At 46.5% G+C, this 16842-nt stretch overlaps 2 protein-coding genes across 2 annotated transcripts; both read right to left on the reverse strand.

Annotated features, from left to right (window-relative positions):
- Window positions 1–6488: 6488 nt before the first annotated feature.
- LOC135974810 (uncharacterized) lies at window positions 6489–10467 on the reverse strand. Its single transcript, XM_065563700.1, has 2 exons — window positions 7162–10467; window positions 6489–7122 (listed from the first exon to the last, which is right to left on the reverse strand). The coding sequence occupies exon 1, from the start codon at window positions 10193–10195 to the stop codon at window positions 7634–7636; it is 2562 nt and encodes an 853-aa protein (XP_065419772.1). The 5' UTR covers window positions 10196–10467; the 3' UTR covers window positions 6489–7122; window positions 7162–7633.
- A 146-nt stretch (window positions 10468–10613) lies between these two features.
- On the reverse strand, window positions 10614–14592 carry LOC135974811 (uncharacterized). The gene is made up of 2 exons (XM_065563701.1): window positions 11287–14592; window positions 10614–11247 (listed from the first exon to the last, which is right to left on the reverse strand). The coding sequence occupies exon 1, from the start codon at window positions 14318–14320 to the stop codon at window positions 11759–11761; it is 2562 nt and encodes an 853-aa protein (XP_065419773.1). The 5' UTR covers window positions 14321–14592; the 3' UTR covers window positions 10614–11247; window positions 11287–11758.
- Window positions 14593–16842: the final 2250 nt, after the last annotated feature.

Raw genomic sequence — 16842 nt, forward strand, 5'->3', positions numbered from 1 at the left:
ACTCAGTTCCATCCAATTCCTCCTAAAGCAGGGATAAAAAAAGGGGGCACTATGTGGTTGGAATCAATAACAGGAGGAATTAAGTGGAACAGTCAATGGGACTGTGCCGATTTGTACAGCTGAGAAAATGCCCAGCACTTCTGAAACCATTTCAATCATTCGTAGCCCGACATTGTAATTTTAAAAATAGCAGATGCATGGGAAGCATTACGTTGACTTAAACACTGGTTTTATTTTTAATTTTTAAGTCCTCCAAGTGGGATTCTAAATTTAATAAAAGAATAAAACTTAATGCAATTTTTATCTATAGATCTCAAAGATCATTATAAAGGTTATAAACTAAGCCTCACATAATCACTACAAGACACAGTAGCTAACTATTGAGTGTATTTTTATGTGGACTTTAAGCGTATCACTGTGCACTCCTAATAGATAAATAAACTGGGGTACATATTGGTTCAATGGCTTATCTAAGTTCACATGCTGACCCAGTGGCAGAGCTGGGAAAAGATTCAAGAAGCCTTGATTCCCAGTCCTTGATTTCCAGTCCCAGGAACATTTCCATTTGGCTGGGGACACTGAGAAAGCTATATCTCCCATGTTAACAATACAACAAGGAGGGGGGAAATCACCATGTAACTTAATCAAGTTTTCACTGCTTCCAACAGAAGCAAAATGCTATTCATTTGTGCCTAAAATATGTTGCTCTTTTCAAGAAAAAATGTGAATCCGTTTTTAAGGTTGTGACGCAAACCAGTCAAGGAAGGAAAATGTAGAACTAAGGTTGATACTCTGTGCCAATGAGATTAAAGGGATAAAATGAGGGCAGAATTTTGCCATCCCTTCCTTAATTTATAGGAGAGGAAAATACGTCTTTCACTATTAAAACTCCACTTCTTTCTTTCTTCCTCTCCTCTAGCTCTTACAATAAATTAAACATGGCCCCGGAGATTGTTCTCAACTATATTCAAGTTAGTCTGAGATTATGTTGCTTATATTTTTAACCAGAGCGAATAGTGACAGCCAAAGTATTAGGGCCTGAAAACCAAAGATTTTTTTTTTTTAAACTACATTCATCTCCCATAGATTTCTGTGGGGTTTGAATCAGCCCCTTGAGCTTTACTGGAAATTTAATATTTTATAGAATTAATGGGTCATCACATTTTTCTCTGCTTAAAAAGCACAGATTCATCTAGCATCCTTTCCTTCCCATGCTCTATCACTCCAGTGCCCCAGCCATGCATAGAGAATGTATAAGTGTCTTACGGCCACCTGAACGAAGTGTCCATGATGAGAACTGTCACTATCACCAGGAGTAGAGCTGGTTGAAAACTTTTGGACAAAACTTTTTTTTTTTTTTTTTTAAATGGTCATTTGGGTTGACCAAAACATTTTTGTGAATTCATGTCGAATTTGCCAAATTGTTTTGGCCAAGAAAAAAAACAAACACATTTAAAAAAAAAAAGTCAAATCGTTTCAATTTTTTTTATTGAAAAGAAATTTCCATTTTGAATTATACTTTCATTTTTTGGCTTTTTTAAAAAGGTACAAAAAACTCTCTAAAATTAAATGAAACAACAGGTTTCATTTCACAAGAATTTTTTTTTAAATCGGTTTTAGGTCAACCAAACATTTTTTTCATAAATGTTTCAGTTCAGTCATCAAAATGAAAAATCTGCTATTTATACAGCTCCAAGTAGGCAAGATGTACAAGTAGTGTCTTAGTCTGTTATCTGAGGAGAAATAAGTTAAAGTCTAGTTTTTGGTAGGTCATAAGCATAGGGTGCCCTCACCGTTCGTGGCAGTTCATAGAATATCAGGGTTGGAAGGGACCTCAGGAGATCATCTAGTCCAACCCCCTGCTTGAAGCAGGACCAATCCCAGACAGATTTTTGCCCCAGATCCCTAAATGGCCCCCCTCAAGGATTGAACTCACAACCCTGGGTTTAGCAGGCCAATGCTCAAACCACTGAGCGATCCCTCCCACGTTAAGTCTATGAAACGTGGCATGGTTCTTAGTGTCTGCATGGCAGAGGCCCAGCACTGGAATAGGAAGGGTGTGGTGGCTGAGGACTAATTTGCATGGTTTGTGCCATTGTTCCATTAGAAGCCATGGGATATGCTGCCCATGCAGGAAGCTTGCATTTCCCCGAGTAATGGCTCTCAAAGGAAAACATGAAAAACTGTGATGCAAATAACCATTTTGGCATTTTTTCCTTTTTTAAAAAGTGGAAGAGATGACCAGGAGATGTGGGCTGTCTTGGAGGCCTGTCTGAAAAGTTCCCATTTTATAAACAACTCACCAAGTTTTAAACCACTTAAAAACACTTGCAATTGAAAACATGCTTTTAGTGGTTTCATGACTGCAGTGACTTTTACCATCTATTAATATTCTGCTCGCTTTGGTTGCTAAAAGTATCCTCTTTAGCATGCTATTTTTGACATTCATCTTGGATCACAATAAGAGCACTAGAAAGTCTCTGGATAGGATTGCCCTGGGCATTTGTGATCTTTAAAGATCTTATGGTAAGTTTCACAAAAGGAGGTGCATAAATCTTAGGAACCTGGCCAAATTCCAAGTTCAATAATACATTCTGTCTCCCCAAACTCCTCCTCAGTTTCATTTGGAAAGCTGTCCTGATGTACTATGGGGTATTGGTGCGGGCTGTTAAATAACTGCCATATTTCACCCAAGATCTGGCTGCTGTTCTCGTTAAATGAATTGTATGTCACTTCCTAATGGGTTCTGGAATGAAAAGTTTTATGTAAATCATTATAATTAATATTGGCATCATTCAAGACCACCAGAATTTAAAATCAATTAACAGTTCCTCTCCCATTATCATCGATATTATTTTATTTGTACTCAAGGAGAACAAGCCCCTCATGAAACTTAAAATAATCTGTTTTTAGAAGGAATATAGTAACAATAAAAGAAGGCTGATGAGGTCCCATTAGATTTTATCAGCATGTGTTTTCTGGAGGTATTTTCATATCTAGAGTGTTAGGGTCAGCCTCAAATTTGATATAAATGAATGCAGCTCAGTTGAAGTAAACTCTTGCGGGACAATTGATTGTTAAGATCCTGAAATTAAGACAGCCCTCAAAATGCAGCGCAAAATTACTAACAAGCTTTTTTGATGATTCACAAACATAAGGTTGAGTAACAGAACGTCTTGCATCTGAAGAAGTGAGGTTCTTACCCACGAAAGCTTATGCTCCCAGTACTTCTGTTAAACATAAGGTTGGACTTCATGTGAAAAAGCCCCTGAAAACCGATGTTGAAAGAAGATAAGAAATGATGACATAAAAGGGTCATTGTGTTTTACATAATTCCCCCCTTCAAATAAAAATGAGCTATGATGATACACACATATTGAAGTATAACAATGAAGAATTGCTAAATAGTAAGATTAAGCGCTTTGTTAGTTATATTTCAATAATTTATAATTAGGGATGGGGGATGCGTGAGGTAACACTTAAATCCAAGGTCTTGTTGGCATGACTGTGGTTTTAGCAGTTCTTCTCCTCTGATATGGATTTGCTTAAAATGATGTTATTGCTGGCAGGACAAAGGTAATCTGTTGTGCTGGAAGATTTTACATGAAAGGTACACAAACCTGTACCCATGAGAAGCCCATTTTAGTGGAAAAACCCAGGGGCAGGATTCCGTGGAACAGAACGTCATAGATATTGTCTAAAAACAGCAAAAATTGTGTGAACTGAAACTTGTGCATGCATATTGTATGGGTTACACAAGAAAATGCTTAACATGCTTGAAGTTGATTGGAGAAAAATTAAGAAATGTGTAATCAGAAAAAGTATACAAAGACTGAAGCGAACAAGGCCCAAATCGGAGAAACACCAGCCCAGAAAATGAAGGAATGGGACAGAAGGACCAGACCAGAGATCAGAGATGGCATCAACCATCATGAAGTACAGGAGAACTTCCTGGTGCCCTGAAATGCAGTAACTTGGGCACCCTACCTACTCCATCTTATCTGTTTGTCGTCTGGCATAAATATGTGTTTGGACACTATTAGTGATCATAATTCTGTCTGAAATTGTATTAAATAAAGGCAAAAATTGATTAAACCTAACTTGGGTGGAGTTGTGACTCAGTTTCCCATCTTACACTCCCAACAAAACTGAGCTATATCCATTTACATCGAGAGTTTAGCTTCCATATTTAGCTTACCATAAGATTATTGTTAAAGAGGTAGAAATAGACGTAGTTTGAGATGTGTCCAAAAATCTTATTAACCAAAGATTGTGAGGGCCTATCTTTTTAATTGCTCAGAGAACAAACATCCAAAAATAATGTGGATATCTTTAGATGTTACCAATCCATTGACATCATAGTGCCAGTAAGATTCTTTTTCAGAGCTTCGTACAGTGTGTCCTATGTCAACAGTCTCACAACCTTGCAAATGGGTAGGTTAGAATAATGCTAAACATACTGGACCAAATTCATGCCTGATGTAACTCCATCCTGGAGGTTTAAGTGGCATATCAGTAGGGATGAATTTAGCCTCTTCTGAATGAACCTGACATTTCTGGAAGTTTTATTCCGTTTGGATCAGCTTCCAGGAGTTTCAAAGCCTTCTTTAATCTGACACTTAGTCAGAATTATGCATATAGTATAGATGTATCATAAGAACAAACTTCATATGTTATCTGATTTGTGTTTAGTTGGAAATAAGGCAAAAAATAAAAATAAAACAAAGAGAGCTTCGCCTGAAGTATTTCCACTTTCTATTTCCATACAAAAGCCAACATAAAGAAGTGTGTCGATAAGTCTGAGAAAATGTAAATGCCCTCCTGTCACTCTCCCAATAAAAAAAAGTCAGACATGCTTCAAGCATTAAAAAAACCAGTAACTCAGAGTGGAACTTTGGAAGGTATTTTATTTTATTCAAATCCATCCACCCTTATAAACATCACCTGAATGGCACATGATGCTTAGATCCACCATTGCAAGGACAGTAGGCCATAGATGCCCTAAGTGACTAGAAGCAGCTGGAAATACTTCGGTAACACAGTACAGTGAAAAAAGAGTTTAAAAACCACATGATCTCAATGATATTTTCATAGTGCTCCAAGCAATTTACTTCCACAAGTTAAATGGTTTCAAGACTATCCAGCTTGAAATTACATACACAGCATAAATGCCAAGAGTGGTATACTGCAGAGCATCAGGCCAAAGAAACAACAGCCAACAGCCCTTGAGGAAATTATGGTTAGATTTATGAATGGCATGCTCATTGCTTTGGTGGATATTACCCAAAGTCCTATCTTATCTGGTCAACATCTATCTCACGTATGTGTCTCACTGTGGAAAATAATTTGCGCTTCATGCCTAATATTGCTGGTACCCAAAACGTGAATGTACCTGTGCCTGTAAAATGATGTTCATTATAGATTCCATGGCTTAAAGTTTGCAGACCTGGAGTCTATCAGACTTTGTGACTTCGTTAAATACTTCAATCCAAGAAGCTCTACGTCTTTGATAGCATATATTATAAATGTAAGATTATGGGAAAAATTGAACTTGAACACGCACAGATTTAGAATTAATACTGCTAATTCAGTTCTTAATTCATATTATCCTTCTGAATGATTCAGGTATGGGAATATATTTCTGATTGAAGGACCCATCCACGCAGATCTAATTTAGATCACGCACCGTATTTGTAGCTTTAGTATACTTTCACTTACAATGAGTTAAATATGGACATTTAGGGATCTGGGGCAAAAATCTGTCTGGGGATTGTTCCTGCTTTCTGCAGGGGGTTGGACTAGATGACCTCCTGTGGTCCCTTCCAACCCTGATATTCTAAGGTGCCACCAGACTCCTTGTTGTTTAAGAGGAATACAGGGAATCCTAGAGAACAAAGAGCTCAAGAACATGAAGATGGACTAGAGGACTCTTGGTAACTTTGGATAGTTGCAGCAGCATTGATTGGTAAAGTCTGACGAAGCACTGAGAAAAGCCAAGAGAGCTTTAAAGAGTGAAATGATAGAACAACGATAACGACATAAATTTCCTCTCTTCAGCACTTTTGCTGCAGGGATTACTCTGTGAAAATCTTTGTTATACAGGAAATCAGACTGCATGGTTATAGATGTCCCTTCTGACCTTACATGGACAAATCTGCATTCTTTACAAATGTAAGCGGGGGAATGGTCCCGCTATTGTGGGGAAATTTCCTGACTTCTGCACTACCCCGGTGAGGTGGGCAAGCGAAAGGATCTGAGTCCCCGCTCCCACTTCCTTTACCCAGAGGCCTTCCTGCCCTTGAGGGCTCCCCTTCCACTCTCCTGTCTGGCTGAGTCCTCGTAACCCCAACAAGGCTGGGCCCAGGATTCCTGGGGGGCTCGACCCCCAACCCTGCTGTGGTCACCTAGGACAGGGGCTAGGGTGTCCCCACTCCGGGGTACTCTCTTTACACTGGGCACCTCCCTGACCCACTGATTATTCCATACAATTTAAAGCAAATACAAGTTGTTTAATTAACAATTAATTTAAAGAAAAGAACAAGGAAAAATGGGAAAGGTTAAAGGAAAACACATCACCCTGCTCTGTGGCAGGGAACATCACAACCAGTGTCTCTGGAATGTCAGGGCAGGTCACAGTCTGCTTCTTGTAGGTCCCAGGCCTCCTTCTCAGGCCCAGGCCGTGCTGCAGAGACGCTGCGGGTTGGACACTTGCAATGGTGGTGGCCACACACCTCCGGGCTTTGAGTGGTGGGACCCTTCTTCCCAGCGTCAGCCCCCCGTAGGGTTAAGGTCCCCCTCCCGGTCTGGCCTGCAAGGGCCCTTGTCTGGGGGTGTCTTTCTGTGCTGGGCCCTTTGCCCAGGTTCCCCCTTGGCTGGCCCCACTTGCTCACCACACCTGGCTCTGCAGCTGCAGCTCTGCTCCCAGCACCGGATCTGCTCTCCCCGGGCTGCGTCTCTGGCTCTGTGGCTGCAGCTCCACTCCCAGCACAGGATCTGCTCTCCCTGGGCTGCGTCTCTGGCTCTGCGGCTGCACCTCTGCTCCCAGCACAGGATCTGCTCTCCCTGGGCTGCGTCTCTGGCTCTGCGGCTGCACCTCTGCTCCCAGCACAGGATCTGCTCTCCCTGGGCTGCGTCTCTGGCTCCTCTGGCTCTGGTTGCTACAGCTCTGCTTGGGCCCCTGCTCTCTCCTTAGCTCGGCCCCACTCAGTCTGACTCAGGCCATTCCAGTTCACACGGAGGACGGGACCCCCCCGGCCTCCTGACTCTCTGATTAGCCTGCCCGCCCTGTCAATCAGGCTGATCTGGAGCATTGGCCTCTCCCCATTGTTCCCGGGGACAGTCAGTCTCAGGCTCCTGATTTGCCATCGACCCTTCCCCTTTTAGTGCTGGGAGCTAGCAACCCAAACACCCCCACTGAATGTTAGTAAGGGGGCAACAGTCCCCTTACATTCCCCCTTGCTAAAATACTGCCACATTCACAATATTTACATCGGTACATCCAGGCCCCATGGTAACAACATATACCCATATCATTGTATATTAACAACCCATTAGCAATTATTAAAAGAACATTTAGCATTTAACATTTCACATCTACTTCTTAATACCATACATAACAATATTCATTAAAACACTACATAGAACCAATAACATAATTATCTTTAAGTCTAACAGGAAGTACACCCTTATTAGCCCTCTGGGACCTTCTTAAGACTGGCGGTTCGTTACCCATATTTTCTATTTTCCTATCCTCGGGTAATACTGGGTCAGTTTGAAGGATCTGGCCATTCTTGTTAGGGTTTGGGTTTGCCCCACTCTGTCCCCCTCTGTATTCGGTTTGGGGGACTAGAACCATTTCCCAATTGGTTTCAGCCTCCTTAGGGCGTACTGATCTACGCCTCCTATGGTCCCTGTCTGGACTAAGAGTGCAATGTTTCAACTGGTCCCTATGTACTACTATCCCAGGACCTCCTCGTTCAGGCTGGTTAGCGTACACTGGCAGTTCGGGATTGTTGTGGGTGATCACAGTGGGGGGATTTGGCTTCCATTTGTCCTGTATTTTATTACATCTCCGGCGTCTACGGCTACGAAGTGGTACACAGTCACCAGATCTGATGAGAGCCCCACTGGACTTGCTATCATAAGTCCCTTTCCTACTTTGGGCTCTGTCTTTAGTTGTTCTGAGAGCAACTTTCCAGGCTGTCTTCAGCCTGTCATGGTGACCTTTGACCTGGTCATCATAATTGGTCATCTCATTCTTAGAAAAGACTTCTTGATGCTTCTCTGGCAACGCCCTTATGTTAGCCACATATGCAGGAATCAGCCCTTGACGTGCCGCTTGAACTGGAACTTGCAGTCTCCCATTACATCTTTCTTGAAGAAAGGTAACTCGTCCTCCCTTCTCCTTCGTCACCTGCAGCTCATTTCCTGGTACACAGCTGTGTTCGTCAAGGATCTTCCCTCTCCAAGGAGGAATAATGGTCTTCCGTTCTCTGCCCACTTTACCATTTCCCATATGCCTTGTGGGGCCCAGGGAAAGACTCTGCCTCTCCTCTCGAGCCAGTACTTTACTCAGCACAGCATTCTTCATAGAGTGCTCGTGACAGTTCATCTTCCTGGTTCCTTCTCCTGGCAGCAGTAGCTCCTTCAGCTCACTAATGATGTTCATCCCTAGAATCCCTGGGACTCCTTCTCCTATATGGCTCCCTTTTGAGGCTTTGTCTTTCAGGATGAAGATGCATTTTCCTGGCAGTGTCTGGCCCATATACTCTATGTCTGTTTCGAGGCACCCCACCACTGGGATTGCCAGTCCATTAACAGCTGTTAGACGTACAAACCGTGTGCTGTGCATGGTCAGGTCCTTGTCCTTCAGATATTTTTGAAAATGCGACTCAGTAATGGTGGTGACTTCTGAGCCAGTATCTAACAAACATCTGGTCTTCACCCCTGCTATACATACTTCAGCAGTTAGACAATCTCCAAATGCTCGCTTACAGAAATCGCTAGATATGCTGGCACTGCCCATGTTCCTCTCAACACTGTATGCAGAGGGATTTTCCACAAAGGACAGGCCTAGGAATCCTTCTGCCACTGCTTGGCCTTCTACTGTAGAGGGACCACTTGCTCCTGGTGCCCCATTGGTTTCGAGTGCCTGGGACTCTGTTCTCCTTCTCAGTGGACATTCTCGGCTAGTATGTCCTGGCCTTTCACAAGTGTAACAAATGTATCTTCCCAGCTCATCCTTCAGTGGGGCTCTTCGGGATCCCGGTGCCCTTGGATACTTTGGCATACTAATGGGATTCTTTTCTTTCATCAACTCGGTCATCACTTTCAGCATCTCCCCCTGTTGGACCGCCAGTTTTTGGACAGCTTCACTTAAGCTTTCCAATGTTAGCTCTGTTTGGGGCAGGACCTTTTCCCCAGCAGCTGCATTCACTAGGCCCCCACTTCGTGTATGGGGATTAGGCTTGGCCGCCTCTGCCACAGGAACTTCCTCTTCTTCTGACCACATAATGGCAGCCTGCATGAGTTCATGGAACTTCTTACTGGGCTCTTCTTTAAACCTCCTTTTCATTTCACGTCGGAGGGAGTCATCACGGAGCCCCAGCACCAACTGCTCTTTCAGAACCGTATCTGGGTCTGGAACTCGCTGAGGGTCTCGCCGTTCCACTTTGCTCATTCTCTCCTGGAGGTCATATGCGTATGCCCGGACAGTTTCACCAGGCTCCTGCTTTCTCTCAAAAAACTCCTTTAGTCGGGTTCCAATAGGTACCTTGTCTCCATACACTTTTAGGAGGAGTTCAAATACCTTTTCCACATCTTTGTTGTCTGCCACTGCCATGAACTTTACTGTGGCCTTGGCCTGGCCCTTGAGGTGCTCCTCTATGAAGTCCACATGATCTTCTTCAGGTACTCTTAGCACACGCAGAGCCGCCTTCACAGACTTGACCCACTCCTCTACTGTAATGTCTCCTGGTCTAGTCGGGAAGCCACCAAACTCCGTGACCTTCCGCTCCCGTGGGACATAAATAGTAGGGGGTTTCTTAGCTTCTGCTGTCTGTTGCTCTATTACTGCCTTGGCCAGCGATAAGGCTTCTCTCTGTTCAGTTCTAGCTTGCTGTAATGCCTCCGCTTGGTCTGATAATCTGCGCTGAAGTTCAGCAAACTGGGTTCGTAGTTCTTCAATTCCAGCCATGGTAGGGTGCTCAACTAGGCCCGGACCATGCTACTAGAACTTAACCAGAAAACCAATGGGATGGACCCTGTGGATAGGATCCTGTTCGTGACGCCAATTATGTAAGCGGGGGAATGGTCCCGCTATTGTGGGGAAATTTCCTGACTTCTGCACTACCCCGGTGAGGTGGGCAAGCGAAAGGATCTGAGTCCCCGCTCCCACTTCCTTTACCCAGAGGCCTTCCTGCCCTTGAGGGCTCCCCTTCCACTCTCCTGTCTGGCTGAGTCCTCGTAACCCCAACAAGGCTGGGCCCAGGATTCCTGGGGGGCTCGACCCCCAACCCTGCTGTGGTCACCTAGGACAGGGGCTAGGGTGTCCCCACTCCGGGGTACTCTCTTTACACTGGGCACCTCCCTGACCCACTGATTATTCCATACAATTTAAAGCAAATACAAGTTGTTTAATTAACAATTAATTTAAAGAAAAGAACAAGGAAAAATGGGAAAGGTTAAAGGAAAACACATCACCCTGCTCTGTGGCAGGGAACATCACAACCAGTGTCTCTGGAATGTCAGGGCAGGTCACAGTCTGCTTCTTGTAGGTCCCAGGCCTCCTTCTCAGGCCCAGGCCGTGCTGCAGAGACGCTGCGGGTTGGACACTTGCAATGGTGGTGGCCACACACCTCCGGGCTTTGAGTGGTGGGACCCTTCTTCCCAGCGTCAGCCCCCCGTAGGGTTAAGGTCCCCCTCCCGGTCTGGCCTGCAAGGGCCCTTGTCTGGGGGTGTCTTTCTGTGCTGGGCCCTTTGCCCAGGTTCCCCCTTGGCTGGCCCCACTTGCTCACCACACCTGGCTCTGCAGCTGCAGCTCTGCTCCCAGCACCGGATCTGCTCTCCCCGGGCTGCGTCTCTGGCTCTGTGGCTGCAGCTCCACTCCCAGCACAGGATCTGCTCTCCCTGGGCTGCGTCTCTGGCTCTGCGGCTGCACCTCTGCTCCCAGCACAGGATCTGCTCTCCCTGGGCTGCGTCTCTGGCTCTGCGGCTGCACCTCTGCTCCCAGCACAGGATCTGCTCTCCCTGGGCTGCGTCTCTGGCTCCTCTGGCTCTGGTTGCTACAGCTCTGCTTGGGCCCCTGCTCTCTCCTTAGCTCGGCCCCACTCAGTCTGACTCAGGCCATTCCAGTTCACACGGAGGACGGGACCCCCCCGGCCTCCTGACTCTCTGATTAGCCTGCCCGCCCTGTCAATCAGGCTGATCTGGAGCATTGGCCTCTCCCCATTGTTCCCGGGGACAGTCAGTCTCAGGCTCCTGATTTGCCATCGACCCTTCCCCTTTTAGTGCTGGGAGCTAGCAACCCAAACACCCCCACTGAATGTTAGTAAGGGGGCAACAGTCCCCTTACATTCCCCCTTGCTAAAATACTGCCACATTCACAATATTTACATCGGTACATCCAGGCCCCATGGTAACAACATATACCCATATCATTGTATATTAACAACCCATTAGCAATTATTAAAAGAACATTTAGCATTTAACATTTCACATCTACTTCTTAATACCATACATAACAATATTCATTAAAACACTACATAGAACCAATAACATAATTATCTTTAAGTCTAACAGGAAGTACACCCTTATTAGCCCTCTGGGACCTTCTTAAGACTGGCGGTTCGTTACCCATATTTTCTATTTTCCTATCCTCGGGTAATACTGGGTCAGTTTGAAGGATCTGGCCATTCTTGTTAGGGTTTGGGTTTGCCCCACTCTGTCCCCCTCTGTATTCGGTTTGTGGGACTAGAACCATTTCCCAATTGGTTTCAGCCTCCTTAGGGCGTACTGATCTACGCCTCCTATGGTCCCTGTCTGGACTAAGAGTGCAATGTTTCAACTGGTCCCTATGTACTACTATCCCAGGACCTCCTCGTTCAGGCTGGTTAGCGTACACTGGCAGTTCGGGATTGTTGTGGGTGATCACAGTGGGGGGATTTGGCTTCCATTTGTCCTGTATTTTATTACATCTCCGGCGTCTACGGCTACGAAGTGGTACACAGTCACCAGATCTGATGAGAGCCCCACTGGACTTGCTATCATAAGTCCCTTTCCTACTTTGGGCTCTGTCTTTAGTTGTTCTGAGAGCAACTTTCCAGGCTGTCTTCAGCCTGTCATGGTGACCTTTGACCTGGTCATCATAATTGGTCATCTCATTCTTAGAAAAGACTTCTTGATGCTTCTCTGGCAACGCCCTTATGTTAGCCACATATGCAGGAATCAGCCCTTGACGTGCCGCTTGAACTGGAACTTGCAGTCTCCCATTACATCTTTCTTGAAGAAAGGTAACTCGTCCTCCCTTCTCCTTCGTCACCTGCAGCTCATTTCCTGGTACACAGCTGTGTTCGTCAAGGATCTTCCCTCTCCAAGGAGGAATAATGGTCTTCCGTTCTCTGCCCACTTTACCATTTCCCATATGCCTTGTGGGGCCCAGGGAAAGACTCTGCCTCTCCTCTCGAGCCAGTACTTTACTCAGCACAGCATTCTTCATAGAGTGCTCGTGACAGTTCATCTTCCTGGTTCCTTCTCCTGGCAGCAGTAGCTCCTTCAGCTCACTAATGATGTTCATCCCTAGAATCCCTGGGACTCCTTCTCCTATATGGCTCCCTTTTGAGGCTTTGTCTTTCAGGATGAAGATGCATTTTCCTGGCAGTGTCTGGCCCATATACTCTATGTCTGTTTCGAGGCACCCCACCACTGGGATTGCCAGTCCATTAACAGCTGTTAGACGTACAAACCGTGTGCTGTGCATGGTCAGGTCCTTGTCCTTCAGATATTTTTGAAAATGCGACTCAGTAATGGTGGTGACTTCTGAGCCAGTATCTAACAAACATCTGGTCTTCACCCCTGCTATACATACTTCAGCAGTTAGACAATCTCCAAATGCTCGCTTACAGAAATCGCTAGATATGCTGGCACTGCCCATGTTCCTCTCAACACTGTATGCAGAGGGATTTTCCACAAAGGACAGGCCTAGGAATCCTTCTGCCACTGCTTGGCCTTCTACTGTAGAGGGACCACTTGCTCCTGGTGCCCCATTGGTTTCGAGTGCCTGGGACTCTGTTCTCCTTCTCAGTGGACATTCTCGGCTAGTATGTCCTGGCCTTTCACAAGTGTAACAAATGTATCTTCCCAGCTCATCCTTCAGTGGGGCTCTTCGGGATCCCGGTGCCCTTGGATACTTTGGCATACTAATGGGATTCTTTTCTTTCATCAACTCGGTCATCACTTTCAGCATCTCCCCCTGTTGGACCGCCAGTTTTTGGACAGCTTCACTTAAGCTTTCCAATGTTAGCTCTGTTTGGGGCAGGACCTTTTCCCCAGCAGCTGCATTCACTAGGCCCCCACTTCGTGTATGGGGATTAGGCTTGGCCGCCTCTGCCACAGGAACTTCCTCTTCTTCTGACCACATAATGGCAGCCTGCATGAGTTCATGGAACTTCTTACTGGGCTCTTCTTTAAACCTCCTTTTCATTTCACGTCGGAGGGAGTCATCACGGAGCCCCAGCACCAACTGCTCTTTCAGAACCGTATCTGGGTCTGGAACTCGCTGAGGGTCTCGCCGTTCCACTTTGCTCATTCTCTCCTGGAGGTCATATGCGTATGCCCGGACAGTTTCACCAGGCTCCTGCTTTCTCTCAAAAAACTCCTTTAGTCGGGTTCCAATAGGTACCTTGTCTCCATACACTTTTAGGAGGAGTTCAAATACCTTTTCCACATCTTTGTTGTCTGCCACTGCCATGAACTTTACTGTGGCCTTGGCCTGGCCCTTGAGGTGCTCCTCTATGAAGTCCACATGATCTTCTTCAGGTACTCTTAGCACACGCAGAGCCGCCTTCACAGACTTGACCCACTCCTCTACTGTAATGTCTCCTGGTCTAGTCGGGAAGCCACCAAACTCCGTGACCTTCCGCTCCCGTGGGACATAAATAGTAGGGGGTTTCTTAGCTTCTGCTGTCTGTTGCTCTATTACTGCCTTGGCCAGCGATAAGGCTTCTCTCTGTTCAGTTCTAGCTTGCTGTAATGCCTCCGCTTGGTCTGATAATCTGCGCTGAAGTTCAGCAAACTGGGTTCGTAGTTCTTCAATTCCAGCCATGGTAGGGTGCTCAACTAGGCCCGGACCATGCTACTAGAACTTAACCAGAAAACCAATGGGATGGACCCTGTGGATAGGATCCTGTTCGTGACGCCAATTATGTAAGCGGGGGAATGGTCCCGCTATTGTGGGGAAATTTCCTGACTTCTGCACTACCCCGGTGAGGTGGGCAAGCGAAAGGATCTGAGTCCCCGCTCCCACTTCCTTTACCCAGAGGCCTTCCTGCCCTTGAGGGCTCCCCTTCCACTCTCCTGTCTGGCTGAGTCCTCGTAACCCCAACAAGGCTGGGCCCAGGATTCCTGGGGGGCTCGACCCCCAACCCTGCTGTGGTCACCTAGGACAGGGGCTAGGGTGTCCCCACTCCGGGGTACTCTCTTTACACTGGGCACCTCCCTGACCCACTGATTATTCCATACAATTTAAAGCAAATACAAGTTGTTTAATTAACAATTAATTTAAAGAAAAGAACAAGGAAAAATGGGAAAGGTTAAAGGAAAACACATCACCCTGCTCTGTGGCAGGGAACATCACAACCAGTGTCTCTGGAATGTCAGGGCAGGTCACAGTCTGCTTCTTGTAGGTCCCAGGCCTCCTTCTCAGGCCCAGGCCGTGCTGCAGAGACGCTGCGGGTTGGACACTTGCAATGGTGGTGGCCACACACCTCCGGGCTTTGAGTGGTGGGACCCTTCTTCCCAGCGTCAGCCCCCCGTAGGGTTAAGGTCCCCCTCCCGGTCTGGCCTGCAAGGGCCCTTGTCTGGGGGTGTCTTTCTGTGCTGGGCCCTTTGCCCAGGTTCCCCCTTGGCTGGCCCCACTTGCTCACCACACCTGGCTCTGCAGCTGCAGCTCTGCTCCCAGCACCGGATCTGCTCTCCCCGGGCTGCGTCTCTGGCTCTGTGGCTGCAGCTCCACTCCCAGCACAGGATCTGCTCTCCCTGGGCTGCGTCTCTGGCTCTGCGGCTGCACCTCTGCTCCCAGCACAGGATCTGCTCTCCCTGGGCTGCGTCTCTGGCTCTGCGGCTGCACCTCTGCTCCCAGCACAGGATCTGCTCTCCCTGGGCTGCGTCTCTGGCTCCTCTGGCTCTGGTTGCTACAGCTCTGCTTGGGCCCCTGCTCTCTCCTTAGCTCGGCCCCACTCAGTCTGACTCAGGCCATTCCAGTTCACACGGAGGACGGGACCCCCCCGGCCTCCTGACTCTCTGATTAGCCTGCCCGCCCTGTCAATCAGGCTGATCTGGAGCATTGGCCTCTCCCCATTGTTCCCGGGGACAGTCAGTCTCAGGCTCCTGATTTGCCATCGACCCTTCCCCTTTTAGTGCTGGGAGCTAGCAACCCAAACACCCCCACTGAATGTTAGTAAGGGGGCAACAGTCCCCTTACATTCCCCCTTGCTAAAATACTGCCACATTCACAATATTTACATCGGTACATCCAGGCCCCATGGTAACAACATATACCCATATCATTGTATATTAACAACCCATTAGCAATTATTAAAAGAACATTTAGCATTTAACATTTCACATCTACTTCTTAATACCATACATAACAATATTCATTAAAACACTACATAGAACCAATAACATAATTATCTCTAAGTCTAACAGGAAGTACACCCTTATTAGCCCTCTGGGACCTTCTTAAGACTGGCGGTTCGTTACCCATATTTTCTATTTTCCTATCCTCGGGTAATACTGGGTCAGTTTGAAGGATCTGGCCATTCTTGTTAGGGTTTGGGTTTGCCCCACTCTGTCCCCCTCTGTATTCGGTTTGTGGGACTAGAACCATTTCCCAATTGGTTTCAGCCTCCTTAGGGCGTACTGATCTACGCCTCCTATGGTCCCTGTCTGGACTAAGAGTGCAATGTTTCAACTGGTCCCTATGTACTACTATCCCAGGACCTCCTCGTTCAGGCTGGTTAGCGTACACTGGCAGTTCGGGATTGTTGTGGGTGATCACAGTGGGGGGATTTGGCTTCCATTTGTCCTGTATTTTATTACATCTCCGGCGTCTACGGCTACGAAGTGGTACACAGTCACCAGATCTGATGAGAGCCCCACTGGACTTGCTATCATAAGTCCCTTTCCTACTTTGGGCTCTGTCTTTAGTTGTTCTGAGAGCAACTTTCCAGGCTGTCTTCAGCCTGTCATGGTGACCTTTGACCTGGTCATCATAATTGGTCATCTCATTCTTAGAAAAGACTTCTTGATGCTTCTCTGGCAACGCCCTTATGTTAGCCACATATGCAGGAATCAGCCCTTGACGTGCCGCTTGAACTGGAACTTGCAGTCTCCCATTACATCTTTCTTGAAGAAAGGTAACTCGTCCTCCCTTCTCCTTCGTCACCTGCAGCTCATTTCCTGGTACACAGCTGTGTTCGTCAAGGATCTTCCCTCTCCAAGGAGGAATAATGGTCTTCCGTTCTCTGCCCACTTTACCATTTCCCATATGCCTTGTGGGGCCCAGGGAAAGACTCTGCCTCTCCTCTCGAGCCAGTACTTTACTCAGCACAGCATTCTTCATAG

This window comes from Chrysemys picta, chromosome 12 (assembly GCF_011386835.1).
Source record: "Chrysemys picta bellii isolate R12L10 chromosome 12, ASM1138683v2, whole genome shotgun sequence".
Taxonomy (NCBI): domain Eukaryota; kingdom Metazoa; phylum Chordata; order Testudines; family Emydidae; genus Chrysemys; species Chrysemys picta.